The sequence below is a fragment of the Oppia nitens genome, unplaced genomic scaffold (genome assembly GCF_028296485.1).
Source record: "Oppia nitens isolate AA-2021 unplaced genomic scaffold, nextdenovo-longstitch-racon4-pilon3 scaffold51_pilon_pilon_pilon, whole genome shotgun sequence".
Classification (NCBI taxonomy): domain Eukaryota; kingdom Metazoa; phylum Arthropoda; class Arachnida; order Sarcoptiformes; family Oppiidae; genus Oppia; species Oppia nitens.
The window spans coordinates 70,110-84,393 of record NW_026533234.1 but is presented as its reverse complement, the minus strand read 5'-3'; the positions used below and the strand labels follow the sequence as shown (position 1 = coordinate 84,393).

The 14,284-nt window shown below is 20.0% G+C and overlaps 1 protein-coding gene and 1 long non-coding RNA gene across 2 annotated transcripts; one reads left to right on the top strand and one right to left on the bottom strand.

Annotated features, from left to right (window-relative positions):
* The first annotated feature begins 3,451 nt into the window (after positions 1–3,451).
* LOC128960727 (uncharacterized) lies at positions 3,452–4,798 on the top strand. Its single transcript, XR_008484603.1, has 3 exons — positions 3,452–3,501; positions 3,805–3,999; positions 4,518–4,798. It is a non-coding gene; the product is annotated as an uncharacterized LOC128960727 (long non-coding RNA).
* Positions 4,799–5,791: 993 nt separating this feature from the next.
* LOC128960725 (uncharacterized) lies at positions 5,792–11,050 on the bottom strand. Its single transcript, XM_054306856.1, has 2 exons — positions 10,849–11,050; positions 5,792–6,249 (listed from the first exon to the last, which is right to left on the bottom strand). Exons 1-2 carry the CDS (start codon positions 11,045–11,047, stop codon positions 5,882–5,884), a joined length of 567 nt encoding a protein of 188 aa, XP_054162831.1. The 5' UTR covers positions 11,048–11,050; the 3' UTR covers positions 5,792–5,881.
* Between the last annotated feature and the right edge of the window lie 3,234 nt (positions 11,051–14,284).

The window sequence follows — 14,284 nt, the reverse complement described above, 5'->3', positions numbered from 1 at the left end:
TCGATGATATCGATGCCGACGACGATGTTATCGGTGCGCCGAAAGTCGAACTACGCTATCGGCGTATACTGAATGCACTGGAGCTGCGGGTCAACGACCAGCTAAGCGATTGCGAAATGAATCAGTTGATTGAATTGCGTAACGAAGGTATTGTCCAACGAGTGGATACACTGGACAACGACTACTTTCTGTGTTTGCTATGCGATCTGGAGTTTCATACCGCAGATGATGCCCAAAATCATGACGAATCGGCCGAACATTTGCGTAACAGAGCCGGAATCAATCGGAAGGGTATCGATAGAGTGTTTGTCGTGGATAGCGACCGAAGCGATCAACTGGAGGTACAGTTAGCCCGCAAACAGGAACTCCAGAGGATTACGTTTGTGGTTAAAGAGCGTACGCTTGAACACGGAATACGTATGAAGAACGCCATCGGACGGGAAGCCTATGTGTGTCTTAGCTGTGGCGGTGATGATGACGACACTGACGACGACAACTACTACCGGTCGTTCCCATCGCTAATGGAGGCGAAGCTACACATCGATGACTGTGAACAGCGGGCAGTGGCCGCTAGACTGTCGGCAGCAACCGATGAGGATATTATAGATACGGCCAAACGTCAGATGCAATTGTTGTCGTCGTCGTCGGAAAAGTCTGGATCAATAGAAACTATTACTTGCGATGATGACGACGAAGACGATGACAATGTCAATGACGACAACAAATCAGAGATCAGTCACGTAGTCGATGAACTGATCAATACGGTAGTCATGGATGACTGGGATAACCGATTGGGCGAAGAAGGTATCAAATTAGTGGATGAAGAGGAAGAAGAGGAGGAGGAAGAAGAAGAAGTGTCCAGTGATGGCAATAACAAGAAAAATCAGTCGTCAGTCAACAAACAAAAACAAAAACAACTATATTATGACCAGTTTTGCGATATCTTTATCGACGGTAAACGCGAAGCTATCGAACACTTGGAACGACCATTTCATCGGCGATTCAAAAGTGGACACTATTTGAAAACGATTGACAAAGCATTTGTTACCGAAACCGACCGATTCGATGAATTTGATGTATGTTCCGCTCGTTTGCAGATTCTGGACAAACTTACCGATGAAATGAAATCCAAATATACTGTCGAAGGTATCCGATTGAAGGACGGTATCGGACCCGAAGCTTACTGGTGTCTCGTATGCCAGTCGCCAATACAATCGGCTAATGTAGAGTCCGGTGAATATGCATTTGTCAATCATATTAACTATGATGTCCAACATATACGTCAAGTGCTGGCCAACGATGACCATATCGATGAAGAGGACATCGACAATGAGGAACAACTGTTGTTGAATCTGATGGACTTTAACTAACCATTTGTTTAGTTTTTTTTTTTTAATTATAATTATAATATAAATAATTATTATTTGTTTTTTGTTTAATTATGTGTTAAACATATATATGTAAACATTTATTGGTATATAAATTATTTTTTTATAATTACCAATAATTAATTAAATCAATCAATCAATTCATGCATACATACGATATCATTATTATATATATATTGTAATAATTATTATTATTAAAAAAACAAAACAAAATTTAAATGTAAATTTTTTTTATTCAATCTCTTATTTTTATTTAATTATTATTATTATTATTATTATTTGTATTAATAATTATTATTATAGTTTGTTTGTGTATAATAAATATTTTTTTAAAATTATTATTTAATAAACACTTCGATTGCATTTTTATTTAATCAAAATTTATTATAATGTATTTAATTTAATTAAAGCAATTAAATTATAATTAATATATTAAAAATTTTTATAAAATATCAATTAAATTTTTTATCTAAATATTTATTATTACTGTTAGTATTATTTAGTAATCTATCTAAATATCTATTAAATAAGTAATAATTTATTTATTTTTTTATAATATTTATATTTTTATACAAAAAATAAAATAATAATATTTAATTTGTATTACATAATAACAATATCTATTAATGTTTTACTGTTTATTATAGTTTATTTATTTTTTGTTATATATTTAAATTTCAGTTAACTTAATACATGCTTTCAAATAAAATAATTTTTTTATTAATAAATTTAATATATAGTAACTAAAAAAAAATTTTTTTATTTAATTTTATTAATAATAATTTTTATGACATTTCATGGTCAGCGACAATTGAATTCAATGTACACTATTATTATAATAATTATTATTATATTAAGTCATATTACCAGTATAAATTAATTAATTTTTAAAAATTACATATATTGATAAACAATTTAATTAAGTGTATATAAAATATATATTATTTAATTTAATAAAAATAGTAATAATTATCTATTAATTTTTAATTGTATCAGTAAATTGTATTTATTTATTTTTTGTTGGTATAAACTAAATAAATAAACAAATTTTTCCACTAAATTATTAGTTTTAATTTTTTTTCTGGTTGCTATTGATTGCTAATCTGCAATAAAATTAATATTTAAATAATTTATAATTATATCGCTATTTATTTTTTTGATATTAATCTTTATATTTGATAAAGTTTTAATATTTATTTATGATAAATATATAAATATAAATAAAATTTTATTAATCCTTTTATTTGGAAAAATAAATAGTTTTATTTAACTATTAATTGCTAAATAAATAAATAATAAATCATTATTAGTAATAATTATACTATTAATACTATAATAATAATAATAATAATTTTATACAAATAATTTCTAAGTATTAGTTATTTAAATATATATTTAGTTTTTGAAAATACATTTGAAGACTACGTGCAAATGTTTTCATAGACACCACTAACTAGAGTTGCCAAATGTTTTTATTTTTAAATCGGGAAACAGAGGACAAAAATTATATATAATTATATTTAAATATAATTTAATTAAGATATACATGTATATACAGTATAAAAAAATATAATATTAGTTTATAATTTGTTTTAAAAAAATTTTATTTAAATCTAAAATATTTTACTTAAAAAACATTTTTTTTAAAATTTAATTAATCAATGATAATGTAGTAAATCCTCTAATTTTTTTTTGGTGGACGTCTAGCAACTATTAAAAACACTAATTATAGGTAATACACATGTATATACATAATACTATATAATAAATAGTATATATATATATATATATAGTATATATATATATATATATAGTATATATATATATATATACATATATAGTATACAGTATATATATTAAATACGTGCTACAAATCATGCGATAAAATATTTTTAATTTTTATTTTGATTTGACACTTTTCATATTAAAATTTATATTAATAATAATTTTATCTTAAATATTATATATATATCAAAATCAAATATTTTATAACTAATCAATAACTATTATAAAAATTATTATAATTTTGTTTTTCATCATCAAATAGTTTTTTTTAAATTTAAAAAAAAATAAATAACTTTATATGATTTCAAAAAGCATCATTATAATCAAGGTTAGTAATTGATTTTATTTTTTTTAAATGTTAAAAATATTTATTTTTTTTGCTTAACATTTTTTTTAAAAAGCTAAAATATTATTTATTATTATTATTATTACAAATTAAAAAATTATATGTAATCTAAGTACATCATTATTACTATAATTATTATTAGATAAATATTAATAATTATTTTATATAAACTTTATATACAGTATATATATATATAAATGAAAAAACTATATAAATTGTAGGAATAATTTTTCATTTAAATAATATGTTTTTATTTGTTATTTATTATTATTATTATTATTGTAGTTGTGGTGATATTATATACAATATTTTCATCTCAAAAGTGATAATCAAACCAAACAAACAAATAATAAGAAAATAAAATTTGATAACAATTTGTGGCCAAACAAACAAAAAAAGTTATGAATTATCGGCAAAAATATCAGCAAAAATCGTTTTGCAAGAAATGTCACAAACAATCGTGCAATTCATGCGAAACACGTAATTATTTATTTATTTATTTATTTTTTAAAAAAATATTAGTAATAATAGTAAACTTTAAATAATGTTTTTTTATAACAAAAAAACAAAAAATAATAAATAAATAAAAGTGATATCTATTTTATTACTTTACTGTTTTATTTTTAGTAAGAGTTTTATTAACTAGTTTTCTATAATTATTATTACTATTTAAAAAAAAAAAATAGTTAAAAATTTAAGTATATTAATAGTATTAGTAATAATAATAAACTTTAAATAATGTTTTTTATATAACAAACAAACAAAAAATAAATAAAAATGATATCAATTTTATTACTTTACTGTTTTATTTTTAGTAAGAGTTTTATTAACTATTTTTCTATAATTATTATTATTTATTTTATAAATTTTTATAAATAATAAATAACAACCAAAAAAAATTAATTAATTAAAGTGATATCTATTTTATTACTTTACTGTTTCTATTTAGTAAAAGTTTTTTTTTTTAAAAAACTATTTTTCTAATATTAAAAAAACAGATCAATTGATGGAAAACATTGGGAACAGTAGATTCACGACATGGGATGTCATACAGAAATCTATTAATAATAATAATAATAATTTCAATGATCGCAAAAACAACAACTACAATACCCACCAAACCAGCACTGGTAGGGAGGGGTCGACACCAACCACCCAAACAGTGGCCGACAATAATAATCGCTGGGATTTTATGGCTATGCGATCGCCATATATACCCTGTAATGAAGGATATCCTCTGAAAGTGTTGTATCGCTAAAACATATAATAATAATAATAATTATAATTAAATGTATATTTTTTTCCCAATAAATTAATTATTACTATTATTGTAGTGATTATAATACCGATAATATCTTACACTAAACAAATAATAATAATATGTTTGCATTAAAATTAATTTTTATGATTTTTGTTTTTTATGACTGTATACTATTGGCAAAAAAACGGTAATAACTTTTTTTATTGTTTTGTTTTATTATTATTAATAGAGTATTTATTTTTAATGCAAACTATTATTATTATTTATTTTTTTTGATTATTATTATCAAAAAATGATATTTTAATTAATTAATTATAGTTTTTTTGTTGTTGAAAATATCACATAATATTTTTTAATGTACATAATTTTAAAAAAAATAAAATATATCAATTTTTTAAATAAATATTTACTAAACTTTATTTAATTTAGTGTACATTTTATTTAGCTAATTTAATTTTATAATTTACACTTATTTTATTTAATTAACAAATTAATTAATTATAATAAAAATATTTATTTATTTATTTTTAAAAAATCTCTTATATTATATAAACAATACAATAAAAATTAGCACTTTTAAAAAAAAACTAATTTTAGTAAATAACAATAACTTAATAATAATAATATAAGATAATTATAATTACTACTAGATTTTAATAATGATGAATGATAATAATAATAATAATAATAATTTTTTTTTTTAAATATTCATAAATTAAGAAAAAAAATCTACACAAAAAAAGTATATAAAAAAATAATAATTAATAAATTCACACAATTATTATTATTATTTTTCAACAAAAAAAAATAAATGTCATATACAGTAACTCTTGTCTATTAATATACAAAAAAAAAATTAAAAAATAAAATAAAATTAAGTCAATGATAGCACTCATAGACTACATAATAATAATAATTAAATTATTATATACAATATATTCTATATATAAAATATATATATATATATTATGTAAAAAATTATGTATTTTTTTCTGTATTAATAATAATTATCAACAAAAAAACATGTATTTCCTGGTGATTGTCTCAATCATTATCATTGACCGCACATTTATATAGACACATAGCTAGCTAACTGTCCTCTCAGATATCGACATTATCTTTGAATAACAATCGCTGATTATTGTTGGTGTTTGGCTGAGGAAAGTAGCTATAATGATAGGGATTAGTCGGTGCCGGTATATAGTGGACACGGGGTAGCTGTTGGCGCTCAGTGCGGACCAAATAAATGTAGACAAAGACTAGTACGGATAGGAAGGTAAAGTATATGAGAAACAGGGCGTTGCCGTCGTGGGTGAAAATGGCCACAAACTCGAAGAGGGCGCCCAATGAGATCAGTATACCGAAGATCAATAGGAGGATAATGTTGGCCCGGACTACGCCTACCAGTCCGATGATTTGGATGATAATTTCAAGGGTTATAAAGGCCACGACTATACCCATCATTGACTCTAGAAATTAAAATAAATAATTTTTTAAAAAAATATTAATTAAACCTATCATTGACTCTAGAAATAATAATTAATTAATTAATTTATAATCAATAAAAAAACAATTTTCAATACAATTATCGGTAATATAAATAATAAGTATTAATAAGTATTAGTAATTAAATATTAATTTTAATTTTTTCTAACATATAATATAATTATAAAAAAATTAATATTAATATTTAATTACTAATACTTATAATTATTATTTATATTACCGGTAATTGTATTGAAATTTGCTTTTATAATTTTATAATTTATAAATGCACAAATAATATTATTTCATATTATTTATTTATTTTTTTAGAAATAATTATTTTAATAATAATAATAATAGTTTTAATAAAATATAATATATGTATAATTTATTAATATTATTATTATTATAATTAGTAAATTAAAAGTATTTTATTAGTCATTTAATTTTATTTAATTTAATTGAACTATATTTTGTTGCACTAGTAATCTTAATTTATAATATAATTACAAAAATATTTAATTTAAATTAACATATTTAATAATTACTGATATTATTTTTTTAATGACATTTTTTTGTAACAAAAAATATGAGATAATTTAAATTAAATTTTTAACTAATTATGTAAATGTTATGTTAAAAAATAACTTAAATTAAATAATATTTTTTTTAATAGTTTAAATATATAATAAAAAATTAACTATAACTTTCCCATAAACCTAATTTTATTTTTGCTCAAGTTTTATAGTTTTAATTTTATTTATAATAATAATAATTATTATTTTTTGTATTTTGGTAAAAAACTTAACCTTTAAAATCTAAAAATTTTTGTTTTATTTATTTTTTTAAACTCCATATGCGGTTAAAGACCTTATTTTTATTTATCATATATACAGTACACCTATTTATTATATATATATATATATACATATATGTATACATATATATAGTAAGAAAAATAAATAAATATTTTTTATTGATTTTTATTGGAAATTTCAATGTCAGTACCAAATAAAGAAAATAAGTTTTAAAAAATAATAAAAAACAAACATTTAAAACATAATTGCAGTAAATTTTTTTTAGTAAAATAAACAACAATTTTTTGTTTGTTTGGTTATATACTGTATGTATATATTATATATTTCACAACAAAAAAACTAAAATTTTATTGATAACATAATTTTATGAATACTATATATTATATTTTGATTTTTTTGTGTTTCAATAAGATATATATATAAAGATATATTGAAATATATATATTGTTTGATAATAACTGTAATAATCTATTTTGTTTACACACATAAAAAAATTGAAATGATAAATATATTTATATAATAATAATAATAAAAATTTTAACAAAATTTAAAATCTCAAAAAAATATAAATTATATATTGTTCATAAAAATGAGTGCAACTAAATAATAATAAAACAAAATAAGATATACAATGTATATATATATATATATATATACATAATAAACACCTTTAATATAGTTTAATATTTTTATTATTTTATTTTGTGTGTAGACAACGAAAAAATTAGTCATCAAATAAAAAACTAGTTTTAACAATTTTTTTATATTTTTTTAAAGAAAATAATAGTAGTCTAAAATAATAATATATATAATTATTTTAAACATAAAATAAAATAATAGTTTCATAAATTATAACTTTTAATATATATAAATATATCATTAAATATATATACTGTATATAAATAGTGTAAATTTATTTATTTATTTTTTGTTTAAACTCACGCAATGGGTGTTAAAATATATAGTTATTTAGTTTTTTATTTTTATAAATTTTCAACACATTTTATATATGACTAATACATTAATTAATTATAATATTTTTTAAAAAAACTTGTATTTTTAATAAAATTAAATATATTTATAAAATAAAACTATTGTCTCATAATTAAATTTATTTGAAATATACTCAAACAAAAAAATTATTATTTAAATTAAATATAAATTTTATGAGTCATTTAAATGAATCCTATAACTAGTTCATAAAAATATTATTTAATTATTTTTTAATTTTTTTAGTATAATTGTGTTATAATAAAAATTAAATTAATACATATTTAAAAATAACTTTTAAAAAAAATTATTTATAGATAATTATAGTTAGCTAATGGATTGTTAATAGTATTAATAATAATAATAATAATAATTATTATTATTATTATTATTATTAGTCTAAATATAATATAATAAATAATACAATAATAAAAAACAAGTTTAAGGATCACAAAAGTTATTGTTAAAAAAATAATGACTCTATGAATGACTAATTGTAAATAAAATATTATATATATATATATTGATATATAAATATATAAATAGCAACAAAAAGCTATTGAAAATTATATACAGTATTAATATATATATATATATATATATATATATCATATGATATTTATTTATTGTCTATGAAAAAGCATTTTATTATTATGATTATTATTATTTGATATTAACTTATTATAAAGAAAATAAACATTTCAACAAATTATTAAATAAATATATTTATACCAACAAAAAACAAAAATATTAATTAAAATCTATAATATATTAAATAAATAAATAATTTATTTTTTTCCATTTCAATAGCCTATTGATTACTAATGAATACAATATTATTATTATTATTACTGTATTTAAAAGTGAAATTTAAAAAAACTCAAGTAATATATCATTATTTTTTAGACAACAATAATGTAATTTTTATAATATAATAGTATTATATATTAAAAAAATTAACTTTTTTTAACTATTAATGTCATAAAATATATTATTATATAAAGTATTGTAAATATAAAGTACAGGTAAATGAATGATGAGTTAATAGACCTGTAATTTAATTGATGAAAGTTTTTATTTTGAATGTATTTTATAAGGAAATTGTATATAAAAAAACACAAAACAATAAATAAGACATTTCACCAATTTTTTTGTTTTCTTTATATAATAGTATTATTATTATTATGTCATTTAATTTAATATTCAATTGTTTTATGCATTATCATTGAGAGAGAGAGAGAGAGAGAGAGAGAGAGAGAGAGAGAGAGAGAGAGAGAGAGAGAGAGAGAGAGAGAGAGATAATGTAGAAAATTAAGTATTATTTTATATATTGTTTTTTTTGGGTAAAAATTTTTGATTTCTATTCTTAAAAGAAATAAAATAAAAAATTATTATTTTTATTTTTGTTATTATTAAAAATTTAAACTAATATTTAACAATCATAACCATAACCATTGAATTTAATTCATACATACAGGTAGAGTACAAACACAAACAAACAAATAAAACAAACAAATTTTTAGTTGACATTAATTTACCATTAAATATAAAAACTAACTTTTATTTGTTGTTGTAATTATTTAACTAAACTATAAAATAAAATTATATATAATTTTTTGAACACTATGTACACTGTATTTTCAATAATATATTTAAACATTAAATGCATAGCAAATATTTTTTTTTGTTTTTAAAAGTTCAATAAAACAACCAGCAAATTGTTTGTATGTATACTGTATGTATGTGTATGTGTATGTGTATGTGTATGTGTATGTGTATGTGTATGTGTATGTGTATGTGTATGTGTATGTGTATGTGTATGTGTGTATGTGTTTTGCCTTATTTACTGTTAATATTGTTTTATAAATTATGACATAAAAATCAATATAAAAAAACGTATTGTATTGTGAATTAGCTAAACATGCATACATTCACCTAAATTTAAACAATACTATAAATTAATAATAATAATGTTTTTTATTTTATTTTTTTATTAATAAAGATGTGTTTATCTATTACAACACTATTTTTTGCAATTTTATTATTATTATTATTACAACTAAAACTAATTACGGTATATATTTTTTAATAAAAACACTTAATATTTTTATTATGCTAAATCATCATTATATGTTGAAAATACTGTATATATCTATTAATTTTTCATTTATATTTTAAACAGTAATCTAGTCTTATATGTTATGATATCTAATATATCTTATATAATATTATATAATAAAAATACTGTATATATATTGTAAATCATTAATAAGCAACAAAATAATAAAAATATTAATAAACTAAAATAAGTTTCGATAAAAAATTATAGATAAAAATTATTTTATCATTTAATATATATAGAGTATATGTTTTTTATCAATATTATCACACAGTTATCACTGTTATATAACACCATATATATTATATTATCTATTGATAGATATATTTAAAAAAAATACCAGTAAAATAAACTAATAGTATTTTTTAAATAAAATAAAAATATATATATATATAGTTTTATATTTAATTAATTAAATTAGCTAAAAATTAAAATATATTATTATTTAGTATTTTTTTTAAATACCAGTAAACTAAACTAAATTTTTTTTTAAAAATAAAAAATATATATATATATATAGTTTTATATTTAATTAAATTAAATAAAACTTAAATATATTGTTATTTTTTTAAAAAAAAAAATACTAAATAATACTAAATAATCGTAATTTTTAATATATATATATATATAATATATATATATAAGCTATAGCTTACTGTCCATAGTTTTGGCATCGGGATGATCATAGAGTAGTGTGTCCTGGGCTGAGATACCCTGTGTACGGCCATCGGTTGAATTATGGGCAGTCATCACAACAAATAGGAACAGTAGTATAAATGAAAACACTATTCCGATACAGATTTTTGTAATCAATAGATATTTGATTGTCTTATATGTAAAACTTTTTTCACCCATTTTTTAAAAATAAAATTAATTTAAATTAAATTAATTGTTTGAACAGTAAAACAATGAGAAACAACTTATAATACAATTGGATTATATTGTATTAATTATATAAATTTATTAAAAAAACTTTATATCAATTATATGCATATATAATAAAGTAGTATAAACTTTATATATATTTCACACTTTTAAAAAATATATAATATCATTGAATTAATTAATTAATAGTCAGTCATAGTAGTAGTAGTTTTAGTAAAAATATATTCATAGCAAACACAACATTATTATTAAACTTTTAGTGGATATATAAAATAAATATCAAATATATATAAATATATTTCAAATCATTTGATAAACTTTTTGTTGTTGATTATCACTACAGAAAAATCAATACAAAACAAAAATTTCAATAAATTTCAAAATCCAATAACTTATTTAAACTATAAATTATAAGTTATATACAGTAGTAGTAGTAGTAGTAGTAGTAGTAGTAGTAGTAGTAGTAGTAGTAGTAGTAGTAGTAGTAGACAAATAAAAATAGTCAAAAAACTTTAAATATATTATTATTATTATTGATAGACAAAAAAAACAGCGTATATTTAATTTATAATATATTACTGTATATATCAAAATAATAAAAAATAATAATAATTAAAAAAAAATTAGTTTTATATGAAAATTTCACATATAATTTGCAACCAAAAAAAAATATTGTTTATTATATATATTTATATATAAATTGTCTCAATTTTATTCACAAATAAAAAGTCATGAGTATTACTATTATTATTATTATTATTATAGTTAAATAAAATTATATTCACAACACACACACACACACATAAAAAAAACTTGTTGTTTACTATACTGTATGATCACACTGTATGTATGTATGATGTTTGATAGGTAGGTGCCTATGATTTCATCACATGTACAGTATATACACCAACAAAACTAGTCGATCAAGTTATTAGTCATACCCTATGTTTTATTATTTTTTTTGCAGTAAAAAACATTTTTACAAAATAATAATAATAATAAACTATACGTATAGTAGTAGTAGTAGTGTAGTGTACTGTATATACTGTATATATATCATCAGCAAAATAGACTGGTATTACATATGGAGAGAGAGAGAGAGAGAGAGAGAGAGAGAGAGAGAGAGAGAGAGAGAGAGAGAGAGAGAGAGAGAGAGAGAGAGAGAGAGAGAGAGCTAATAGACTGGCAGTACATATGGTGAGAGAGAGAGAGAGAGAGACTGGTATTACATATATTATATCATATATTCACTATATAAGAGAGAGAGAGAGAGAGAGAGAGAGAGAGAGAGAGAGAGAGAGAGAGAGAGAGAGAGAGAGCTAATAGACTGGCAGTACATATGGTGAGAGAGAGAGAGAGAGACTGGTATTACATATATTATATCATATATTCACTATATAAGAGAGAGAGAGAGAGAGAGAGAGAGAGAGAGAGAGAGCTAATAGACTGGCATTACATATGGTGAGAGAGAGAGACAGACAGAGAGAGAGAGAGAGAGAGAGAGAGAGAGAGAGAGAGAGAGAGAGAGAGAGAGAGAGAGAGAGAGAGAGAGAGAGAGAGAGAGCTAATAGACTGGCAGTACATATGGTGAGAGAGAGAGAGAGAGACTGGTATTACATATATTATATCATATATTCACTATATAAGAGAGAGAGAGAGAGAGAGAGAGAGAGAGAGAGAGAGAGAGAGAGAGAGAGAGAGAGAGAGAGAGAGAGATAGACCTAAACTAAACTAAATTTTTTCCTTCTATATTATACAGTAGTACACAAAAAATGTATGTAATATTTACTGTATTTATTAATATTTCTAATTTTGATTTGATTTTTTCATATGGCCTTCCCCTCCGTCAACTAATATAATATATTTTATGACTACCAGTGCTAATAATAATACAAACTGCACATCACTACTACCAGCACAACCACTATTGCGGCTCATTTAGCATTGAGATCCTATTAATTACATATATATATATAATAGTTTCACAACAATATATACAATATATACATGTATATTATGTATATAATAATAATAACTATTAAATAGACAGTTTAAATAGTATTAATTTAATTTAATTTATTGTTAATCGTGATAATTGTCTAATATTACAGATTTTAATTTATATATATATATTATATATTAGTATTATTGTTATATTATTTTCTAAATGTATTAATAGTATAATTTTTTTACGCTATTAATAATAATAATAATATTTTGTATAAACTTAAACTATAGTAACAATCAGGCGTTTAAATTAGCAGAAAATTATTTTCAATATATAATATTAATAATAAATTTATATTTTTTTGTGGAAAAATTTTTTAGTTAAAAATTATTAAAAAATAATTTTTAAAAATTGATTTATTTCTATACTAATGGGTGAGTGTGTGTGTGTGTGTGTGTGTGTGTGTGTGTGTGTGTGTAATCACAATCATTTGTAACGCCCACTAAATAAATAAACTGTAAATTAACTTAAAAATTTAAAATCAAACAAAATTGTTAATATTAAAATAAATAAAACAAAAAATTATATAATGTTTTAAACTAGCATAAACATATATATATATATATATATATATAATTTATAAATATAAATAATAATAATTATAAATGTTTACAATATAATTATGTCCCAAATTATAAAAAAAATAAATAGTTATATACAGTATGTAAAAATTAATTTTATTGATTGTCCTAAATATTATAATCCAAAACAGCCTTGATTAGTTTATTTTTGTATAAAAAAATAAATATTATTTACTTATTTTATTTACTACTAGTTTATTAACTAAACTAAAATAACTTTATATAGTTTAACTCAATAAAAAATAAATAAAAATAAAATATATTGCAACATGTTTTTTAAAACTAAAAAAAATTTAACAACAATTAGCCAAAAAAAATTATTAGCTAATTATTATTAAATAGTAAACTAATAGTAAATTTATATATATTTATATATTGTTGCCAATAATTTTTGAAATAAATAACAATCATTTTTTTGATAATACAATTAAAAGTTATTTATATATATATAGTAAATATGATATCATATATACATTATATATAATATATATAGTATTTTTAAATTATTAAAAAATACTAGATTTCTATTATTTAATAATATTTTTTTTTATTAATAACATTAATTATATACTTTTCGATACCAATTATTATTATTATTATTACAATAATTTTCTATAA